Source organism: Larus michahellis, chromosome 4, assembly GCF_964199755.1.
Source record: "Larus michahellis chromosome 4, bLarMic1.1, whole genome shotgun sequence".
In the NCBI taxonomy this organism is placed as follows: domain Eukaryota; kingdom Metazoa; phylum Chordata; class Aves; order Charadriiformes; family Laridae; genus Larus; species Larus michahellis.
The window spans coordinates 63,822,003-63,844,761 of record NC_133899.1 but is presented as its reverse complement, the minus strand read 5'-3'; the positions used below and the strand labels follow the sequence as shown (position 1 = coordinate 63,844,761).

Below are 22,759 nucleotides of genomic sequence, written 5' to 3'. Positions count from 1 at the left end.
GAAAGCTGGAAATCCATAAAGAGGGGACTGTATTTTAAGAGGGGATTGTATTTTACCTTCCCACTTAATGAATGCTTAATATGGTATGCAGATAGAGCAATATCTGAAGAATGAAGTTTTCTCCTCCGCTTTAACTATCTCTAGTGTAATTTAAGTTATTGCACAACTTTTATAAAAAATACACAATATATTAATGTTCTATGAAAGATATGAAATGTCACACCAGGCTTTTTTTTGGTTTTTTTCCATTCTGAACATACCTACAGCATTTGGAAAGCATTCTGGAATAATAGTCAGAACTTTATTATTGCCCAAGGAAAACAGGTAAATTTTCAAAGATCAGAACGTTATCTCTCTTGGGGTTAAAGTAAAATAACTGGCACAGAGTACTTGCCACCGGATACAGAAACGTAGAAAGGGAATTTGTTAATATTAAATAATATCTGTGTTTGTAGCACCACCACCAGTATACCTATAAGGGAAGAAAGATGCTTCAGAACAATAATGTAAACTTTACCAAGAGCCATATTTTACATTCATTAAAGCAGAAATTAAAGACAACTTCCTCTTAAAAAAATTACAACATAATCTCGGGGCCGAAAATGCTGGACGCAAGTGAGCTGACAATGACGGTACAATTCTGTTTCTCCGTGGGTTTGTTGACTGACATGGCTTTGTAAGCGTCTCTGCACAGGTTGCACACTGACGGCATTTTCCTCTACAGTTTTCAGTTCTGTTCAGATATTTTCCACCCATTTCTGTTTGTACACTTCACACACATGTGGTGTTTCATGAATCTGGGAGGCTTGGTATAGCTGGGGAGAGTTACTTGCCTGGATTTCTGCTTTTGAATCTTCTGCTAGAGATAACGGTATGTATTTCGTGAAATGCTGAAGCCTCCACTGTAGGCACAAAAACACGGTGAAAAAACCTTTACCTAAACCTCATCCCCTGCAGCTATCACCCCAGCACGCAAAGACACAGAAAATAGCTAGAAAGTCACATTTTTAACTTAAAAAAAAAAAAAAGTAGAAATAAATGTATTGGAAGGTGAAAACAAATGCTGTCAAAAGCCTATATTTACAAATGGATAAAAACACAAAGGTATTACTACTGCCTGACGATGGCGACATGCCGGAAGAATCGGAGAGACACCTATTGCCTTGGTTCTATATTTGATTACCAAAACCCAACAAAACAACCAAAAAGTGATCTCTTAATAGCAGTGGATTGTATAACCTTGTTGACGAAAGGGCTGTTCTCTAGGCAATCGGCAAACACCTCCCAATTAGCCACATTTGCTGATTCGAGGCATAGCAGAATTTTCTGTCGTGATTTTTCTTTATTGATTTTTACACAAATCTCAATAACAATTGCACATTTAGAAAGTCTGTGATGATTAAGAATAAATACTTGTGGTTTGACCAGGAGAGAGTGGGACAAGGCTCCACGAGCCCTTTGAGGGACGCAAGGTCTTTACTTAAAGAGCGCAACACCACGCTTCTCTCAGTTTCTGATGTTGTCTTCAGCTCTTTCAATCCCAAAAGCCTCATGGCAGACAAGTCACGAGGAGAAATGCCAGGTGTCGCTGGCACGAAGAGAGCAGTCCGTGAGCCAGGCTCAGGGGACAACCAAGCCAGCGGGCTCATGGTGGTCCTGGACCGGCTCCTGCATCAGAGAGCGGAGGCTGTGACTGAATGGCTGCCCTCCCTGGCCGTCTGCATGCCCTTGAACGCCAGTGAGGCGGGGATGTCACAGCTGTGAGGGGACAGCGGGGTGCCTCCAGCGTGCTGCCAGCCGTGGCTCGCCATGTAGCCGGACGGAGCGGCGCTGTACGTCATGTAAGGTGACACTTGGGCTGGTGTGGCGTAGGGAGGCATGGCTGGTGCTGACACGAAACTGCTGACAGCCGGGAGGCCGTTGGGTGCCTGAAAGGAAAGGGAAAAATGTTTCTAGCAGAGTAAGACACAGCGGGTCTGCCATAAAAGAAGCTGCCCTCAGATGCTGCTGGGGCTTTGTACAAGAACCGGGGCCAGTGAGGACACCCAGAGAGCCCCATAACCACTCCCCTAAATTTCAGGGGCGCAGTGCCCCACTTGTGCTTTGCTTTTAAGACCAGCTACCCCACATCAGCCCTGTACACCTCCCCCAGCAGCCTGGCCCTGATAGGGACCAGCAGCAGACATTTAGGGAACATACCCCAGGAGCAGGGCAGGAGCCGCCGAGCCCCCCGCCGTACACCTGCCTTCCCACAAGCTGCTGTTCAGGGACTCCTGAAGCCCATGGTTGCATCTAAACATCACGTTTGAGAGCGCCGCTGCTGGAGGTGCTTGTGATGAGTTTGTCCCATCTCTCTCGCTGAGCACCTTCATCCTCATGGCAATGAGTCCCATGGGTTGGAGGGGGTGGGCTGTAACATTTACCCACCTTTCCCAAATTTCCCATGGGGTGTTGGCCACTGTGGCTGGGCCCTGGCAGGTAGCACTGTGGCAGTTGACGCTGGGTGTGCAGTAACCGTGGCCGTACCGGCGGCAGGAGAGACGGATCCGTCCCAGCGCCTCATCTACCCCAGCCCTGAAGGAGGGAGGGCTGAGCCCTGAGCTGCAGCGGGCAGGCGTGGGCACAGATCCCGGAGCAATGCTCCCCGGAGCGGAGAGGTAACAAGCAGCTGGGGGAGGTGGGAACGTCTTAAACTCTTTGGTAACTGTTTGCTCAGAGCATGAGTCAGAACTGTAGCAGTATTATGATTATCGATGGTGTCTTTTAAAAAAAAAAATAAATCTGTTTTCTGGGTACTTGGGATATAACCTTGCAAATGTTCTTTGCTCACAGCTTCTCCCGGTTTCAATAGGGCTTCTGTGCACAAAACAATCGCAGGGCTGGGTCCTTTCCTGCAAGCTATTTTCCTAGGTCCTTCCGTAGGCTGGGGAGAAGGGTTTCTATTTAAATAGAGAAGGGAGAGTCCTTCAGTCTGCCATGGTAGGATTTCACAATGAATTACTCCTTATTTAAATAAAAAGTGTTTGGTGGTTTATTTCACACCCTGTAAATGCTTCTTCAGCAGAACAGGTACAAACCAGGATCATTTATCTTGCTTAAGTTTCAATTTTTGTAGTGTTTGTGTTTTAGGATTTGGGGTGGTATTTTTTCCCAGAAATATTTTCTATCTGAATATGAAAGAACAGGTATTGATTCAGCAAATCATGTAGCATCTGCCAATTTTACTCACCTGGCAGAACCAGACCTAACCTGGATAGTGCAGAGTTAAAAAATGGAATAGACTTTTTTGTTTCTGCTAAAACTTCACATGAGGTTACATTTCACTTGTTTGATTCCCGACTGGATTGCACCTGCCTAAATTTCCAGTATTTACCTCCATCGCGGCACTGGCCGGGTTTCAGGCTCATGAGTTTCCTACCAGTGTAACTCACAGTTCCACTGGCTGGACTATCCTCCCGTGGCCACTTGGGAAACCAAGCAGTAATCCCGCTGGAGTCAATATAAACATGTACAGCAATCTAAAACAGCAGGAGGCAGTGACGGGATCCCATCCACAAGCCTCCAATAGGTATATTAATTAGTACAAAACATACAGCTGCAGCAGCAACATAATTGTCATTCCAAATCCATAAACACTTTGTTGAAGCTGAACTTGCCTTATTCTTTTGAAAATCCAAATATGTGACCTGACCTTCAACTCCAATTACACGTCCCCTACTGTGTCTCAGAATTAGACTTTAGTCTCAGCTCCAAATATCAGTGTTTGCAACAATGCTAATTAATACAAACCTTCAAATAATTGCACTGTAAATTAGCACACTTCTTAAATCACATGGAAAATTATTTCACTGAATTTACTGGAAAATAAAAAGTGTGGCAAGCCCTAAAAAGCTGCTGTTCTCCAAGCTCCCTGCCTATTCCACGGTGTAAAGTGCTTTTCAGAAGAATGTGAAACAAGAAGAGAGCACACCTCTGTTTTTTCTAACAAACAGCAACAAAAAGCTTTTTGCAGAGGCAGTGAAGCCATTTGAGCCGTTTTGTTACACGGGGACATCGAGAGCCGCAACCCAAAGGGATCCTGCAAAGAGAACAACTACAGAAACCCCAAAGGGCTGCTGGAAGGAGAAAAGGAGAAAAGACCAGTGGCAAGTCCCTGAAGAGTCTCATAGCCATTGTGGGAGCACAAATCTACAGCCCCTGTGGCTCAGAAGAGGTTTTTTTGGACTCTGCGAGGCCACCCTGCTTCTCCAGGCTTGCCCACTCCCAAACAGGCTGGTACCAAGCAGTGGGCTCAAGGATGTGCCTGGAAGCCCCGTTTTAAGTAGGATTCTTCACTATGAATGGCCATGTCCCATGAACCTTGGCTGTACTTTTTAAAGGGTTCCTCCTAGGCCACAGAGGAGGAACATGTCCCTTCAGCCTCCTGTGTTGTCATTGCTCCCCTCTACCACATGTGACTGGGAAAAGCCAAAGTCCTCATTTGCCACAGAGAAGAGAAAATGCTTCTTGTATGCTGTACAGACTGCCATGCTGTAGGATGCTCTAGGATGCTCTCCAGCTGCTGGCACTTCCTCTTAGAGCTCTTTAGAAAAGGCAAATGTTCTAACAACATTTCATCTGAGAAAGAATAAGACTGTAAATGCATCCTTCCAAGTTGTGCATAGTGCTGCATTATGCCAAGGCGAAATACTGCTTGATGCAATCACGTTGCCAAGCACCTCTCCCCACCCCACCCAAGAGTACACGGGTAGTGCTACCTGTGAGAAACGCAAATTTTTGTCCTCAATAAATGACTTCCTGCTATGTACTAACGCTGTGTCCGAGCAAAAAAAGTCCCTGGAGCTGATGAATGTGTCTGTACATTTAAATAAAACAGACCAGGGCCAATCCTTTGGCCCTGAGGGTGAGCAGCGCCATGCAATACCCAGCCCTATGGCTCTCCGCTCTTCTGCCAGAAACAGCGTGGCCTTGTCCATGCTGTTCCCTGCCTGACCTCGCGCTGGGGCAGAGCCTGGTTGTGTGCTAGTGGGACACAGGCAAGATCTGTGCCAGGCAATGTGCCAACAAGCCACCTCTTTGCTGACCCACCGATCCTTGAGTCCATGTCCTGGCCTCCTGCATCTCCTACAGACAAGGCCGACAGGGGTTTCTCAGCAAACAGAAACTGAGCACTTTTTGCATGATTTGGGGCAAATCTGAGCTCCTGAACAGCTCGCATTAACTAAGGCATTGTTGATGAATATTTAATCTAATGTATATATTTTCCGCCACTTCTATTTATCGTTGTGTGGCCTTATGGCACGAAGTAAAATGAAAATCTCTGAACTGTAATTAATGGAGATTGGAAATTAATGAATGGAAATTAATGGTTTGTTACTGGATTACATTGGAGGTGCTACTTGGGTTGTTACTGATAAAACAAATGGGACTTGACTAAAGATTTGCTCGTTTTTTGTAAAAGCTGAATTTAGAAGAATACCTACTCTGATTTATAACAGACAGAACAACCCTTTCACCTTACCCCACCACCACCACCTTTCAGGTAAATTGCAGCTGAGATAACTGATCTTTTTATAGTGTCTAACTATTTTGAATGTGAGAAAGATCTTGCCCTAACTACGGAGGGCAGGACGTGGAGGCAGTTGTGTAGGGACCGCCAGTTGCAACCTGCCAGAGGCCACCAGTGCTGGAAAGCTGTTGTCGCTGCCTCGTTGACTTTAATGAATCATTCTTATTTTAGTTCCAGTGCTACAAAGCTTTACCACTCAAAACCATGTTGATGTGGATGCCTGCAGCCAGCCAAGCAGGAGGCACTGGGATGGGTAAGGACTGGTCCAGCACAGAGCGTGCCTCTGCTTCAGGGGAGGTTTCAGCCATCCCCGCAGAGCAGCCAGATGCCTCCTCTGATCCGAATTTAAAGCTGAGGGGACAGAGAAAACCTCACCTTATGCGACTTAAAACTATGCTGCTTAAAAAAGAAACAAAACAAAACTGATTTTTCATCTCTGACTTTCATCAGTGAAGGACTTGACTCAATAATTTTAACCACAAGAGTTTTTACTTCGAAACGGCTTTAGGTACAATGTGTAGGTTATCAGAAGGGTTGAATCTTGTCTGTCAATCTGGCACGTTTTACAAACATGACATTCACTTAAAATAAATGGAGGAGATTAAGTTCCATGACCCTGTATATACTGGACGAATAATTCATCCTGCAGTATTTCAATCAGAGGAAATGAACGCCAAAATCTAAACATTCATAATTAGGAGTGCGAGAACCCCATGGTGTTTATGGATTTTTAAAACCCTTAAAACATGTTTTAAGTGCAGAGCTTCTTGAACCTGGCTTTTAAGTTTTATAAATATTTTTTTTCCTTAATTTAAACCATTGCTTTTCAAGGGAAATCTAATTTTTTAAAGCAAACAAACAAACATGTCGTCCTAAGTGAACTAGAACCTCTGCTGTGCAAGTGATAAGGGTTCCTGTTTGAAAGTGCTTAGTGTCCGGCTTCTACAAAGACCACAGAGAAACATTTGGTCCGAGTTGCTGCTTCTATCAAGGTTTTGAGGCAACTGATGCAATAAGTATTTCCAAATTTTCAAGTGGTGTCCAAAACCTAGAACACACAACTTCTCACCAATTCACCAGTTCAGTTACACATGTTCTCACAAAGACACCTGCAAAACAGTGGCTGGGTCAGGATTACAAGTTGGGTCTGGTGCCTTTCTGCCAAGTTACTGCTGATACGCACCAGCGCCAGTGAAATTAATATCCAGGGCAGAATTCAAAGCCAAGGTGGACATAAAGTCTTGCTTTAGGTCACATAAAATGATGCTGCTGAAACAAATGGACGGCATGTATTTTCGCCAGTGAAGGAGTTGGTTCAGTAGTTTTAACAGAGGGAATTTTTAGTTTTAGACGCTTTAGGTACTATACTAACAGGGGAAGACTTTTGTTGTCATTATAGTTTTCAGTCTGTTTGGTATTTGGAACATAGAGGGGGTGGGTGGAAAAAACCAAGTCTAGAACCAAGCTTATGTGGGATTGTCTTTGGAACAAGTAATTTCCATTAGCTGTTTGGACTCCTAAAAGTCATAACAGTTCCTCTCCAAACCAGAGGTAACCTCCACACACACCTTGATTTCTGTTACGAAGGTTATGCTGGTAGAATGTGTCATACAGCTTCAGTCTCCTCTCTCCTGCATGGTAAGGAGACAGGGTACAAGCTTTCTGGACAAACTTCCCCATCAATCCAGGTCAGACAAAGTACCTGACTCTTTTTTTTTCTGCCTTGCTCATGTTAATACCAGAGAAACACACAAGCTAGGTTCCACTTTCAAGCATCATGGTATAAATCCAAATTCTATATTGTAATTAACTGGTATTATTTCATTTTGTTTCACCCCCTTCTCTACTTTTCCTTCTCTGCCTTTTTCTTGCTGGCTATGTGTTCTCTCAGTATCAAAATTAGACCCTCTCCCTGCGATCTGTTCCCGTGTGGCTTCTAAATATTTCAGAAAATGACCCAGAGTCACCTAAATTTTCTCAGAAATAGCATGCAGAATCACAGATCTGCATTTTATGTTAGTTATTACTAACAGCAATAATGCAAATGATCTCATTTCAGGTTTACACCAATAAAACCAAGAGCAGGTTTGGTGCCAGAGGTGGATGCCACCTCAGTTTTACAGTCTAAATCTAAAGTAAGTGTCCAAAAGAATGTAAATGATTCTTCTTATTTTAAAGTTACTGTGTCCAATTATTTGAATCACTTGCCCGTTGTAATGTAGTTGTTACAGTATTTTATTAAATAGATAATTTATTGCATAGACTAAGAGTGTATGTTTTGTAGACTAAGAGTCTATGTTTTGTAGAAGTATTCTAAATATCTAGGAAAAAAAAAAAAAGTGTTTCTGGAGAAACAACATCGTCTTCAAGCTCGAGTTACCTAATTCACCAGCCCTAATGAGCTTGGACAGTGACTCAGCCGAAACTCCCCTGCTGGAATCAGCAGAAGTTCAGCCTGTGTCAAGACTTGGGGAACACACCTCTGGTGAATAACGTTGCTGTTTCATTTGGATTTCTCAATTCTAACACTGACTTGGATGGAACGAGTCCTTTCTGTCCTTGGATCAGCAAGCTCAGCGCGTTGCCTTGATCCTTCAGCACGGGGCCTTTCCCCGAGAGCAAACGAAACAAATCTGCAGAGGGATGACAACCTCTGAGTTGACTGAGAGCGGCAGCTCCCCAGCAAAGTGGAGGGCTGGCAGCAAGCTTGAGCTGCAGAGACGCTACCGGAGCTCCTCTCGCTGCTCGTTTTTCAAAATGAAAAACATAAACAGCTTCTGGAAAGGCTGAATCTTTTCTGAATGTCCTGAAAACGCAGGCGCAAAGTGGCTACTGGAGAAGCCATTTTTTCCACAGCAAGGGAAAAGCGTAGCAGGGAGCAGAGGTGAATATCTAGTCCTTCAATCAAGAAGGGCAAACTACCTTAAAAACCCAGAGGATATCTCATGTTTTTAGCGACATGCACATAATCAGTCAAAAAGGTTATGGCAACAGGACTAGGAGCAATCAAACACAAACTGCAAACATAAAGGAAGCAAACATGCTAAATCTCCCTTTTTAATTGGAGGTTGAAGATGATTTATAAATCAAACCAACATATGAGATCCCAAGGGAAGAGTAAACAAATTTTCCAAGTAAAACATCAGCAGCAGGCCTGTAATGGAAATCTCATTTAGGGAAAGGGCATTACCTAAAGATGTAAGTAATACACCTATGTTTCTTTTCAGGTTTTAAAGTGAATAATTTCAAATAATAGTTCGGTAGAACTTGTATTTAAGTAAATTACAGCTTAATTCTGAAGCTGAATTCAGTACTTCAGCATCAATGGGAAAAATTACATGATCTTACAAACACTCATTCAGATCAGCGTCCCACTAAAATTAACGTGCCCACACAGGTAAGTCGGGGTTACCTAGAGAAGAAGGATTACAAAAGTCAGCACTGAGTAAATTTCTCCAGTTTATGATACCATTTTTCATTAAAAATCTTTTTAAGAAAAATGTCATAAAATTGCTAAGCTGTATGTGAATAACCTAGTCAGAGCTGACCCTACAAACTAGTGTTGGCTGTCTTTTTACAATGCTGGAAAAATCTTGCAAAAATCTTTCCATAGCTCATATTAGACCACGTATCCATATTCTTAGACGAAGGAACTTCTTTTTCTGAACATATTTCCCCTGCAATTTTCTATTAATTTCACCACAAGCAGAAGAGAATAGAACAGACTCTGACAAGTGAGTACATTATCATTAAATAATTTTGACAATCAAAAAAACTTGTACAGAAGGGGGGACATTCTGTAGGTAGGACATTACTTTGTAACACCTGCCTTTATTTTCAAGGAAGACTGGACAGCCATAATACACCGGAGTTGAGGAGCTTTTAAAATAACACACGGGCAAGGGGTTTACAGTAGGTCTGTGCTCAGCTGAACTGGGTTGATTCCCAGAAGATTGAGCTTCAAAAAACGGGAAGAGACCTTTCAAGAATAGGGAATTACAATATTTCTCTTTCACTGTAAGTCACACAAAGCAATGCTGATATTTTAGTTGAAGTCACAATTTAAAAAAAAAAAAAGTTATTTGCATGCTCGAGTGTTTTAAAATTCCAAACGTAATTAGTTACCCAATCCTATACCCTGTCTCTTACAAAGATGTCATTTTCTTTACAGTTTTTTCTCCTGTTACTAAATTAAATGCATTACAATGCACTGCATGAGAAAATCATGCTACTTCCTTCTAAAATAATGTTCATTCCCTTAATAATGAGCGGATCCCATTCCCCGTGTTTAACGTGCTTTTTTATTAACTTAAAGTTGTTTCCTTTACTTATAGGCATCCCCAGCTGCACTGAATAACACAGAAATCAGATAATATCAAATGAGTGTTTTAACTATAGTTGCGACATGCATCAAGATCACTCTTAATTATATTTTCTTATCAAATTTTAAATCTTGGCCTCTTCTGGGAAATAAAAACCCACTTTTGGAAATAGTAATAGTAACTTCAATTTACACACCACCACCAATCCTTTCCTAAAGGAGCCAGGGGCATTTTATGTCTTTTCCAAAACAAACTACACTGGAAACAAAAGTAAAAAAAAAAAAAAAAAAACAAAAACCAACAAAAAAACCAAACCTCTTTCTCAGAGGCTGAGGAATCCACTACGAAAACAACCGAGGAAAAGAGAGGTAGGAGAAAAAGGCCCGATGGAGACAAGGCAGACAGGGGTTGTTGTAAAACCTAAGCGCACTCCGAGGGAAAAGGGGGCAGCAGGGGTTTCCAATGCTTCTGCAGAAAAGGGATGGGTTTAGACGGTTTTCACAGTGAAATGAGATCTACCACTTATGGCACACTCTAGTATGTCCACCCAAAATGTCTCCCAAACGTAGATTATTGTGCAAGGTCTGTATGTTCACTGAATGGTTGCTTCCCATTCATACTCCAGTTTAGAAAGGATGATATAAATGGAAGTCACTGCCTTCCCAGTGAAGATGCTGGGTCTTGGGTTATATTCTATTATTTAACAAGCCTCACAACTGGAGTGAACACAAACTCTCTTTGCTGCAAGCACAAAGCTTAATTTTGGTGACAAAGACACAACTTGAGTCTCCCTTAGACAGATATCCCGTGCTTAAAAGAAGAAAAGGAAAGTTCAGAAAGAAATCATACCACATAAGCAAACTCCCTGGAGTAGGAACTAACAACAAATTCCCATAGTTTTAGAACAGATTTGCACAATAATTCCCTCTTGCTATTTTGGCAAAATCTGGAGTTGGGCAGGGCATGAACATTACACAAGCAAATACACTGAAGGGAATAAATATTTGGTCTTTCTACGCTAATGGTTAAAACTACAAGTATTAGCAAAAAGTTCTATGAAAAATGCCTTCTTAATATAATACAGTTAACAATATATTGAAATTTCAATACGATGTTATTTAAATTAAACTGAGGTTGGAAGAAGGAGACATTATGGACAGAGAGACATCAAAGGGATTCTTGATGGCTAGAAGCTGGGCAAATATGGGGTCAAACTGGTAAAGTCCCCACTTTGTCCTCTTCAGGGAGGAGAGACAAAACATCGGTCCCCTTTGTCTGACAAACCTCTGATGCTGCAGAGGCAATTACTGGGAAGCTGGTAAATTAATGAGGGTGAAATCACAGCCCGTGGATTATTGAATGCCCATCATCATTGTGACTCGGTTATGTAGGCAATTCCTAAGAGCTGATAAATTGCCACAACAGACAAATTCAAACACACCATACAGTCTTTATCTACCTCCCACTCTACTGCAAGCACCAGAAGGCTGAACAGATCAAGTCCTATCTAATCCCCCTGCCCCTGGCACTCTGCTCCTTGGCTGTGATAGGTTTCTCCCACCACTCTCGCTTTTCGCTCCCTGGTCCTGTTTGTCATGGCAGAGCTCCTGGCGGGTTGGGGCCCTTTGAGCAGAGGGTGCTCAGAGTGCAGTTGGAGTGTCATTATACCATTCACTCACCTCTCTGACTTTCTTTATTATTTTCGTCCGGGTGGAGTGCCCTGAAGCCATGTGGGTTGGTGGGCAGGGCACTGTGTTTTGGCCGTGGAAGCAGGTGGCCAGTAAGAGGCAGGTCTCACAAATGGGGTTCGAATGGGGTGCCATCCAGATCACCTGGGAAGGAATCGGGTGCATGTAGTGGGATCAGCTCATGCCCCTCACCCACAACATGCAATGACACGGATGCCTAGACCTCGAGCAAGCTGTCTTAGTGACAGTATTTTAATAGCAGGCACTGGTCTGGAGATCCTAATGAGAGGGACACGGAACCAGACAGTCCCCAAGCCAAGGTCTGAACCCCTGCACCAGACAGGAACTTTGCTAACGATTCTGCTAGGTACTACAGCCAGAGAGCAAATAAGCACCACTCCTCAACACCTTCCCTCCCCCTGGGTACGAGTGAGGAGCAGGAAGGTACGGACCTTTATCACTAATGGATTTTGCACGGACCCATAGCAGGAATCCAACTGCCTGAATCCTGAGTTAGAATATAAGATGCCAAATAAGTAATCTGATCTTTTTTTTTTTTTTTCAATAAATAATCTGCGTAGGAGGGTCGTGTAATTGGCCATAACATTTCAGGTTACATTTTCATTGTATTTCCAAAGAAGTTACCACATGGTGTGGGTTCTAAGCACTGCAGATAAAAGCAATTACAGATGCTTCGGTCACCACATATACAGTTCATTGTTCATCTACAATCAAAGATCAGGAACTAAATATTTACAATGCCTACGTTTTCTGCGCAAATAATTGTCCAGGATTGCACCCACAATTATTTGCGATCACTTGCCCTAAAGTGGAGCCTTCCCTTTACGTGCTGTAAGCACAGGCCGCTCATCACCCCTAATCAGAGCACAACCAAGGGACAGGGACTGCTACCCCAGAAAAGCCAAAAACTCAAGCCACTAACTGATGAAGTTCAGCTGAGACAGAAGTGAAGCAGTTGCTGCTTTGGGGTCTGCCCAGTACGTCAGAGGAAGACTTCACCCAAATCACGTTCACAAGCCCTTCTGAATTAGAAGGAATGTTTTCAGCAACTCCGGTAGATTTGGGATCAGGCCTCCAAATAGCTCACCCTTTCCAGACAGTTTGCAGTAACCGCTTGCTCTTAGACCCCAGTTACAAGTTTTTTTCCCCGTTAATGAATATCAGCTCCCTTTGGCAATGTGCACATCTGCTTCCCTGCAATGCACACAGAAAATATTTCTGAAAAAAAAAAAATACTTCCAAAGCTATTTGCCTCTCAACAAATCGTATAGACATATGTCTGCATTTTCATACATGTGTAAATACAGACCACAATTTTTGCAGTTGGCATATCCATGACGTTAGTCCAGAAAGTCACAAGCATCAGATGTCTGAAAACTGCATTTTAAATATGATACGTATTTATTAAATGTTTTCATTTCAAATGCAGGGTACAAATGGGTTTCTATTTCAAGTGATTTCAGCTATTTTTTTTTCTTAATGCAGCTGTCGGTATAATCTGCATAATGCATAAAATACTCACAATATTCATCCTTTGTATTAATAATGTACTTATCTGTAGAAGCCATTCCCCCAACACCATATTAAATGTGCCTCTCCGGATAAACACGGCAATATTACTGAGCTCTGTATGAAATGTGTATGACCCAAAACTGCCAAGCTCTCAGAAAAATCTATTTTCAGTTTCTCTGATTCACAGTCGCCCTGTTTGCAAAGCGGTATGACAAATTTGTGAATATGATGCACCAGGAAAATACAATGCAATTGCTTATGTATAAACGACAGATTGGGACATCAGGTAATTAAAAATGAATAGAAACTTGACAAGGCATCTCTGTGATTTCCCAAGGAACATTTGGTACAGAATCACAGTCTGGCAGGCAGAGCTTTCAATTCCCCAAACCCAAATACCAAAGAACATCGCAAACAAAGGCCCCAGAGACATCAAGAAATTCATAATGCTTAAAGTAAAAAATCTTCTACATCCAGAGGTTCAGCTTCGTGTTAAATGAGTGTGACTGCGTATTGCTGAGGCAAAAATGTGAAGTCTTCCTGCCTCTTTTGTGGAGTCTTTTCTCAGGCTGAATTCCCACTGATGCATGGGACAAGGGGTGAAACGCAGCCGTTCAAACCCGTGGAAGAGATCAGCCTTGGCTGCTGGCTGACAAGTCTGGGAAGTCAACAAGAGCTTCGCCTGAAAAAAGCCTACAGGACCCCGTGCGTTAAAATAAATGCATGTAATTTAAAAGGAGGGATCAAATAAATATATTTTAAAAGCGCAGAAGACCTTGTTCTTTGGGCTCAATTCTTCTAGTCTTCCTCATGCAGGGGGAGTTTCCAGGGGATTTCTTGAGAAGTATACTATTATCTTCCATGACTAAAGCTGGGGAACAAGTCCTTCACGCGCTTAGTAACTATGGAGCTATTTGCAGGCTGTGGACAGGTGAACTTTGAATGTTGCTAATGCTTAAAATGTATAGCTGACATTCACTGGAAACAGCAGAATTCCCTATCGCTCACACAAAATCCTTTGTTACTGCGCTTCAGAGCACATTCCCTCTGCTCCTGTTGTGTAATGGGAAAGCCTAAGTAAAACAGGCACGCTCGATTCCCTGCTGCTCTACTCCTCTTGTGGACGCTGCTGACTTTGGTAACACAGACATAAAACTGGAATATTTCAGAACAGTCGCTTCTCTTCTCTGGAGGAAATCAGCTGCCTGCCTTCTTAAGACCCAGCTTTTGTAATAAGCTTTGCCCAAAGGAGACGAGGAAAACAGCATTTACCCTGAAGTCCAAAGACAGAGCACCCTGAAGTCCAAAGACAGAGTCTATTTCACCGTAGTCCTCCTGGCACAGAAATCATGACTGTGGCTTCCCCATTTTCCACCTTTCCAGATACCCATTCGCTAGATCCGTACAAATGAGCCAACGTTCTCTACTGTCCTTTGCTCACCTATTTACACGCCAAGCAGGACACATTGCAAGAGACTATGTAAAGATCTAGGAACATCAGAGTATTTTACTGTCACTCACTGCATAAGTCAGTGCTACATGCGGCAAGAATTCAGTTCATAAATTTCACTTTGCACCTGGTTGGAACAGATCTTTTGGCAAAAAGAATGTTGCAAAAACTGCAAAAAATCACATCTCCACATCCTGACTTGACACGAACTTTCTCTGAATACATTCTAAATTAGCAAGGCAGTAAACTTGTGACAGATGAAGCAATTAATGTATATGTGGATTAATTCTCTGGTAAACAAGTCTGAATACTACATGAACAGACTGGTCTATACGTTCCTTTCCAAAGCCAAATTCTATTTAACCATATTGTTATGGGGAAGGACCTGGGGGGAATCTCCTCTGTATCTTCTTTTAGTGAGCAGGGTTCTGAAAAGGACCTTTCTGATAAATACTTTTTAGCTTTTCTGCCCTTTTAAACTGTCTGGACAAAGTCTTTTGATAAATGAATTCCATTTTATTAATAGCAATTTGCTCCATTTTTAAATAGTGAATATGTTTAAATGACATATATCAGGTGATCTTTAAGGTTGGACAACACTTTCAGACTGGTATTGACAGTAGAACAGTGATGTATTATGAAGATGAAAGCATATATAGAGTGAAAAAAAAAAAAGATAAAAAATAGTTTCCAACACCAGCATTGAAAATAACCTGATATACATAACATTGTTGCTCAACACGTGTGCTGAGGTAAATGAGATTCCAACAGAGGCGATGGTTTATAGCCTTTGAGCCGGATCCCGCACAGCAGAATTGTGTGCAGAAGGCCCAGCTTGGAACCTAAGACAACGCAGCCGCAGCACAGCTGTTCTTTACAGAATAATGACAAGCTATTTCCATCATTTTAACTAAGGCTGCTAGCACTTTATTTGTTTCGTTTTTAAAGAAAATTGTGGAAGGACGAATATTGACTCTAATTCTGTCTTTAACCGTACAGTCATGTCTATACTACATTGCTCGTTGTTTGTAATATGAAATGAACAGAATAATAATGGGATGATAGAAAAATGTAATACAAAAGAAATATGACAGGGTTAAGGTCGGTATATTGTTTGTAAGGCAACATATGGAATAAAGTGGTTGTTCATCTTTGGGGCCCACGATATTTCCCACCCTGCCTCATTCACCACTTTGCAAGCGTTCCCGCAGTTTGCGCTCCACATCTTAGGTTTGAAAAGGTCTAATTCAGCTACTCTCAGCACCAAATCCGAGCTATAAAAGTCTCCTCAACATGGAATCCAAAGACAGACACAGAACTCGAAAAATATGTCCAAACCCTCTGTCTCTGAATGGGAACACGCTAAACAGAGAGCACGGATTTTCCTCAACTTCATTATAAGCATAATAAACGAAGGGCAGGGAAATCACAGTCTGAAAGACCTGTGATACGTTTTGAAATGTCTCCATCACACGGAAGAAAAGTTTTCAAAACCTGTGCCTTCCCAACTAGTAACAGTTGAGCCTTTTATAGCTGTTCTCCTGGCATGGGATTTGATTAGCAAGTACAAAGATTTAGACAGAGATTTATTAAGTAACAGTTATATTGTGTTGTAATTAAAATGTAGGAAATTCGCCGTCTACTTAAGCGTTTAAAAATGCTTAATGTAGGAAGCAATTACACCTCATTTTCAAATTATTCCCCTGCCTGCAGAGCACGCTGTGGACAGGGGGAAAGGCGCTGTACGAGGGCGGCGGGCGGGACGTACCCGCTCACACGGCCGGGCCCGGGGCAGCTCGGCCCGGCGGGGGCTCGGGGCCGGGCCGGGGGCAGAGCCCCGGTGGGCGGCGCGGCGGGGTCCGGTGGCCGGGCGGCTGGAAGGGAGGGCGGGCAGAGCAGGCAGCCGGCGGGAGCCGGTGCGCGGCGATTCTCGGGTGTCTGCCGGGAAGGCTGTGCCGCCGCGGCGGGGGCAGCGCCGGGAGCCCGGGGCGACCGGGATGCTGGAAGCTGCCCGCCCCGCCAGCCCTCCGCCCGCCGGGAGCCTCTCAGCCGGGAGAAAGGCGGGCTGGCGGCTGCCGGAGGGGGCTGCGGCGGCCGTGCCGAGGGAGGGAGCGGAGAGAAGAGCAGAGGAAGGAGCCGGGCTCTTTCCCGACGTCGCCCGTCTTGGCGGACTCGTTTTGCAAACCAAAACCGGCCCCGGCTCCACACCGAGAGCCGCAGGGCCACAAGCCCGCGGCCGAGCTCAGAGGCCCTGTGCATCACGGCCATCACCCCCCTCTCTCTTTACCTGGCTGTACTTGGCCTCCTGCTCCAGGGAACTCTTCTCCAGCCCGTTCACGGCGTGCTGGGCCGGGGGGGGGAAGCTGTTTCGGCCCAGGCTGCTCCATTCCTCCACCTTGGGGCTAGGGTAAGGCGAAGTGTCGCTCACTGCTGGGAAACACGGCGGGGAAAGGGAGTTAGAGGCTGGGATAGGGATGCGGAGGACTTCGCTCCGGGCTGGAGACGGCTCCCTCTCCCCACGGGACGCAGTCAGTGGGGCAGAGCATAGGGGAAGCCTGTCCCTCTCGCCCGCTACACCTCGTCGAGCCTCCGGGGAGCCCCTGGAGAGGGTGATCCGGCGGGAGAAGGGAGTCGGGTCCCTCCGCGCAGCTGATGGCAGAGGTCGCCAGCCGCGCCCGGAGCTGGCAGAATCGCTCGTCCCCGCGTCCCTTCACAGCTGGACGGAGCTGCCCTCTCTTCCCGGTATTTGTTCCCCGGGATCTGCTAACGGAGAGGGGTACGGGAATCGTCTCGTGTGTGTGTGCACGAGTCTGAGGACAAACGATACCCCCTGTTAGAAATAACCCTGTCACGGCTGCAGATAAACCAGACTGCAAAAAAGTTTCGGACGAAAAAAACCCAAGAAAACAAAAAATAAAACACGAAAAGACACTTTAAAAATAATAAAAGGAAAAGGGAAAGGAAAATACAAGGAAAACGGAAGGAAGAGAAGAAAGAGGAAATAAAAAAATAAAAGTCCTGTCATTTACACGCGCATCAACTGCGGCACGGGAATACCGGGCTGTTTTGCAGGCGCGCAAATTCTCCTTCCCCAGCGGGGAGCCCCGGGAGGGGTGGCGGGAGTGGGAGGGGGGTCCCCGAGCCCACGTCAGGCCGCATGGGAGGCTGCGGGGCCGCCGGAGCCGCCGTGGGAGCGGGATCCCCCGCGACACCACCAGGCTCGGCCCCTCGGCGAGGCTGGGGAAAGGCACAAACCTGAAGTTGTCTTAAGAAATTGAGCTCTCTCGGTTAGCGCCCTTTTCTGCTGATCTCACACTTTCCCATGAATAGGGGCTTCCTTTCCGTGTCAGCAAGGTCAGTTTATCCTATAAATCAAGGGCGAGCAGCCCCCTTCTGCGGCATCGGCCGCTCGGCAGCCCCGGCTCGCTGCTGGGAAGAGGTGGGGGGAAGATTTTAAGGCTACAGAAAGATGTGTGCAGCTCCAAGGTCTGAGGAAGACGGGGCAGATACCGAGGCACCCGGCAGAGGCCGGCCTGCCTGCCAATGTGGTGTTAATAAAAGAGGAACTCACTAAAAAAAAAAAAAAAAAAAAACACCTAAATTTCTCATGTGATTATAACGTTCTCATTCTTTTTAATGTTCATTGCCAACACTACCTCTCCCCAGCACAGAGCAGAGATTGCCAGGCTTGTATTTGTTAAAGTCGACTCAGAAACACGTTTTTTTTGTGCCAGTGAGGTCTGACGATAAAGTTTATACCGTGAAGTAGAGGGCAAAGAAGGACAAAAACTGATATATTTTTGTAAGTATGAGTATAAATAAAACATACTTATGTGTGCCTGTGTGTATTGCTTGAAAAACCACACTACCTTTTTGAGAAAAGAAAAGGAAAATTATTCTGCAATGCCTAAAGGATCAATTTGCATTTGCTGCTGGAACCGGATTGTTGCCGTTAAAACGCAATGAAAACAGAAATCACAGTCGTCCCCCCCCCGCTAATTGGGAGGGAAGAGTGGGACACAGAGATCGCTGTAGGCGAAGGTTATTTTAGACTGTTGTTTTAACCACATTCACTCTTAGTTCACTGGCAGAGACCGAAATGGAAAAAATGTCCCTTTCTTTGCGGCAAAACGTAGCGAGCGGCTGGGAGACGTGACACAGTTTCCAGGCGGAGAAACAGAAAGAAGGTGGAAGGGATAAAAGAAGCAAATCTTGGGGGAGGGGGGGTTCGTTTTCCTGGACCACCGCTTCGGAGGAAAATACAGCACCAGAATGAAAGCAATTAGGTGACATTTGAACTTCCTGCCGGAGCAAATTTGGCCTGATTGCGAAAACTAGAGAAAATGGACTTCTCGGTAACGCCAAGGCGGCGCCTGAGACTGGGGGGCGGCAGCGAGCCCCGGCCGGCACCGGCACCGGGACCGGGGCCGGGACCGGGAGCAAGCTCCTCCGGGCCCTGGGGCCGCCGCAGCCCGGGCCGTTCCCTGCGGCCGAGGTCGCTCCTTCTAGGGTCACAACGGCAGCGGTGACGGCCGATATTGTACCGTTGGCTGGTCCGCCTGGAGCCCACCCCGGGACCTCCGATCTGCCCGCGTCCCCAGGCGCATCCTCCGGTAAGCTCAGCGCCCGGCTGGGGCTGGGGAACATGGGAGAGCTTTCCCGAGGCAAACCACGAAACCTCCTTCCGACCCTCGGAGAGAAAGGAGCCCAGGAGCAGGGGATGGAAACGCTCCGGCCCTGCCCGGCTGCAGCTGCGGCCCCTGTCCCCCCTCCTCACCTTGGTCTGTGATGGAGCGGATCCCCAGGATGTCCGTCACCGAGTGGGAGGACGGCCACGTCCTGGGCATGGCCATGGTGCTGGCGATGGCTGGCACCCCGGGAGGGGTGGGCACCTTGGCTCCTGCAGCAGCGATGGGGCTGGGGTAGGAGTAGATGTGGTTGTAGGGCAGAGCGGGCTGCGGGGGCGGCTGGTGCTGCTTGTAGGACTCGTAGTGACTCTGCTGAGACAGGTTCCCGATTTTGTTCCGGAGGATGCGGCTGATGGAGCTGACCGACGGCACGTTGTACTTGTCGCACACGCCATCGGCCAGCAGGCGATCCCGGATCTCCCAGGCGAAGATGCCCGGATCCCTTTGTTTGTAGGTCCGGATATGTTTTACCACCGTGGGGGTGGTGACCCGAGGCTTGCTGCCTCCGATAGCCCCCGGTAGGATGGAGCCGGTCTCGTTGTAGCGAGCCAGGATTTTGCTGACACAGCCGTGGGAAACGCGGAGCTGCCGGCTGATGTCACACGGCCTGATCCCCAGTTGCGCCAGTTCCACAATCCGCAGCCGGATGGCATTGGGCAGGGGTCTCCCGTTGACAAACACCCCCCCGAGCTGGTTCACTTCCCCGAAGGCAGGTTCTGCAAGCAAACACACAAACACACCCGTCGGACACGGCGAATGGCTCAGAAGGGGGCGTCTGAACTCGTCACAAGGCAAGTGTCACAGCTCGGAGACCCCCCGGCCACTCCACGCACGCTTCTTTATAGTAGCGGGGTGTTCTCAAATTTGAAGAAAAATAATTTTAAAAAAATATTTTAAAAAAAGCAAGGGTGAGGGGAGAACAAATAAAGAGAATTAAAAAAAAAAAAGAAAGAAAAAAAAAGAAAACCCGTGGCAACAAATGTCAGAGCTCTCCGGACTGTGCATCAAGCATATTCCAAAAAAGCACATTCCAGAGATGAAAAACGTGATCGCCCCACCAGACAAGCCAGCTTTATTGCCACAGGAAAAAAGGATCACGAAGAAAAGAAAAAGAAAAGAAAAACATTTTCGAAGATGTTGGGGGAGGGGGAGGAAGGAAAAGTAGTTGAGGAAATTCTTTTACATCTTGGGAGAGGCAAGGGCAACGCGGTGCTTCTGAGTCGCGACTAACTTTTTAAAGACCGTTTCTGGTGCTGTTAGCGCCTCTCGCTTAACAGCACAATTACACCAGGCTGTAAAACAAACGTGCTAAAATGTTAACTGCTAAGATCGGTGTCAGGAATAATATACAACGTGCCGCAGGCTCCAGCCATCCACTCGGCTGCGATCCTGCCTCGCACTCGCCTAATAGCATTAATAATAAACCGAGCAGTCATTAGCTTTTCTCTCTTCCCTGCTCCTGACCCTTAACGTGTTCTTACAACTTGTAGGAACACGAGCAAAGTCAATAAGGGAGCTGCGGCGGCGGCAGATGACGGCGCACGGGTGCTCCCCCTCTCTTGACAGCACTTGAACCCTCCTGCAGCTCCCGGCCACTTACCCATTCCTCTGAGCGGGACACCTCTGGGGCTGCCCTAAATCCCAGACGGAGACCTACGCCCGGAGCCGGGCTCCCAGCCTCCCGGCCGCTCCCGGTTGCCACTAGCCCCCGAGGCTCTCTGCTCCCCACCGAGGAGGCAAGCAGGGGCGTGAGGGGGGGAAAAAGGCTACAAGGAAATCTGCTTCCCGAGGAGAGAGCCTTGACTTCTGCATTTCAACCTCGGGGCAACGTGGGCAGGGCCGGGGCTGGGCAGGGCGCCGCGGCCCACCCGCTCCCCCGAGCCCGCCCCCGGGGGCGGCCCCGCCGCCCAGACGCCCTCCCAATGGCCGGGGGAGATGACGGACAGCGCGGCGCCCGGCGGCCCTTCCGCTTTGCCCGGCGGGCGGGACCGGCACCTGGGTCTCCGCCGTTACGGCTATGGCTGTTCCCTACCTGCCCGGCGGTAAGTGCGGTCTGTGCTGAAGTGGGGGTCGGGCATCGCTCGGACGGCGGGCATCGGGGGGGAAGGGGAGCACCGTCGGGGCCGGCGCCCCGTCTCCCGGAGCGAGCAGCCGGGGAGGGGGCGGCGGGGCTGGCAGCCCCCCGGCTTTTCCCTGACAGAAGCAGAGCGGCGTCTCCCCACACGCGCCGTTTGTCCCCGCGTCGGCTTTGCAAGACGCGGGAGAGTTGTTCTTCGTTGCTTGCGGCCGCCTCCTTGTAATAAAGTACTATTTCGCTAACGAATACTTCACGGGTGGTGTACGAGAAGGCTGCGAGCGGTGAGCGTTGACTTATTTTCCGTGGAAACCGCCAACCGGTGGGGAAATGGGCTGCAACTTCGCTTGCCCCGGGAGGAGCCGGGGCTGGCGGCGCCCGGGCATCGGGATGCTGATGTTCCCCGGCTGCCAGAGACCGGCTCAGCCCTTGTTTTAATCCTCGCACTAAACGTTGCTTAAACGTTGAGCTTAACTGTAAAATGTCAACGCCTCGCAGCTGATTTCAACTTCTTCAAAGACACTGCTGCATATTAACAGTTAAAAGAAAAACAGACAAAGCTGGTAGGAATTAAGGTATGTGTGGGTCACGGCGTGTTTGTGTATGTGGAAGAAGTGTTTGGTTTGGCATTAGGTGTACGGATCCCGGTCGGTGAGCTTGTGTGAGTGCCTCCTACATCCCACGTACATCATGTTGCACACAGAGATCATGGGCGTCCCATCATCCAACACAAAATTTATCATGTTTTTCTTTATTTTTTTTCCTGAGATCCTTTTTTACTTGTTTTGTTTTGTTCTTTTTTTTTTTTCTAGTAGAGTCTCGAAAGTACAGGCTCTATAAACTAAATAAAACGTGAAAAGAAATAATGTGGTGACCGGAGTGCACGAAATATCAGCGTGTAAAATACGAAATTGATGTCGCTGGTGTGTATGAACACTATATAAATATTATTTTAATTGAAACGTTTCTAAGACATTTTTAGAAAAACAAAAATCAAACAAATTAACTGAGCTAGATTTCAGAGCCTGGACATACTGCAATGAACGTCTAGTTAGGAGTAAGTAGGATGTTGCAAGAGATCGCCCAGAAATTAATGGCGTGGTTTTTGTGGTGGAAAGAATGCGATCGTGGTTCTTTCGCAGGTATCTCTTTATTTAATCGGGATATCGGCGGATACTTCCGTTTCCTTCACAGGGATTAAAAAAAAAAAAAACCAAACCAACCTGACAACAACAAAATTTCTATGGCAGTTTTGTGGTTATTTCAGAAACGTGAGTTGCCCATTCAGAATACCACGCTTGTAAATTGTGGTGCTTCCTCAACCTAGATAAAATTGCCTCTGGTAAAGGGGGACACCCCCCACCCCGCGCAAATGCCATGGTCCGAAAGCGACGGCGTGCTGAGCGGGCAATACTCGCAGGCGTTTGCTGAAGCC

General features: G+C 46.4%; 1 protein-coding gene across 1 annotated transcript; it reads right to left on the bottom strand.

The window, feature by feature from the left end:
• Positions 1 to 796: 796 nt before the first annotated feature.
• PAX9 (paired box 9) lies at positions 797 to 20,935 on the bottom strand. Its single transcript, XM_074582439.1, has 4 exons — positions 20,851 to 20,935; positions 19,340 to 19,966; positions 16,850 to 16,989; positions 797 to 1,928 (listed from the first exon to the last, which is right to left on the bottom strand). The coding sequence occupies exons 1-4, from the start codon at positions 20,852 to 20,854 to the stop codon at positions 1,674 to 1,676; spliced, it is 1,026 nt and encodes a 341-aa protein (XP_074438540.1). The 5' UTR covers positions 20,855 to 20,935; the 3' UTR covers positions 797 to 1,673.
• Between the last annotated feature and the right edge of the window lie 1,824 nt (positions 20,936 to 22,759).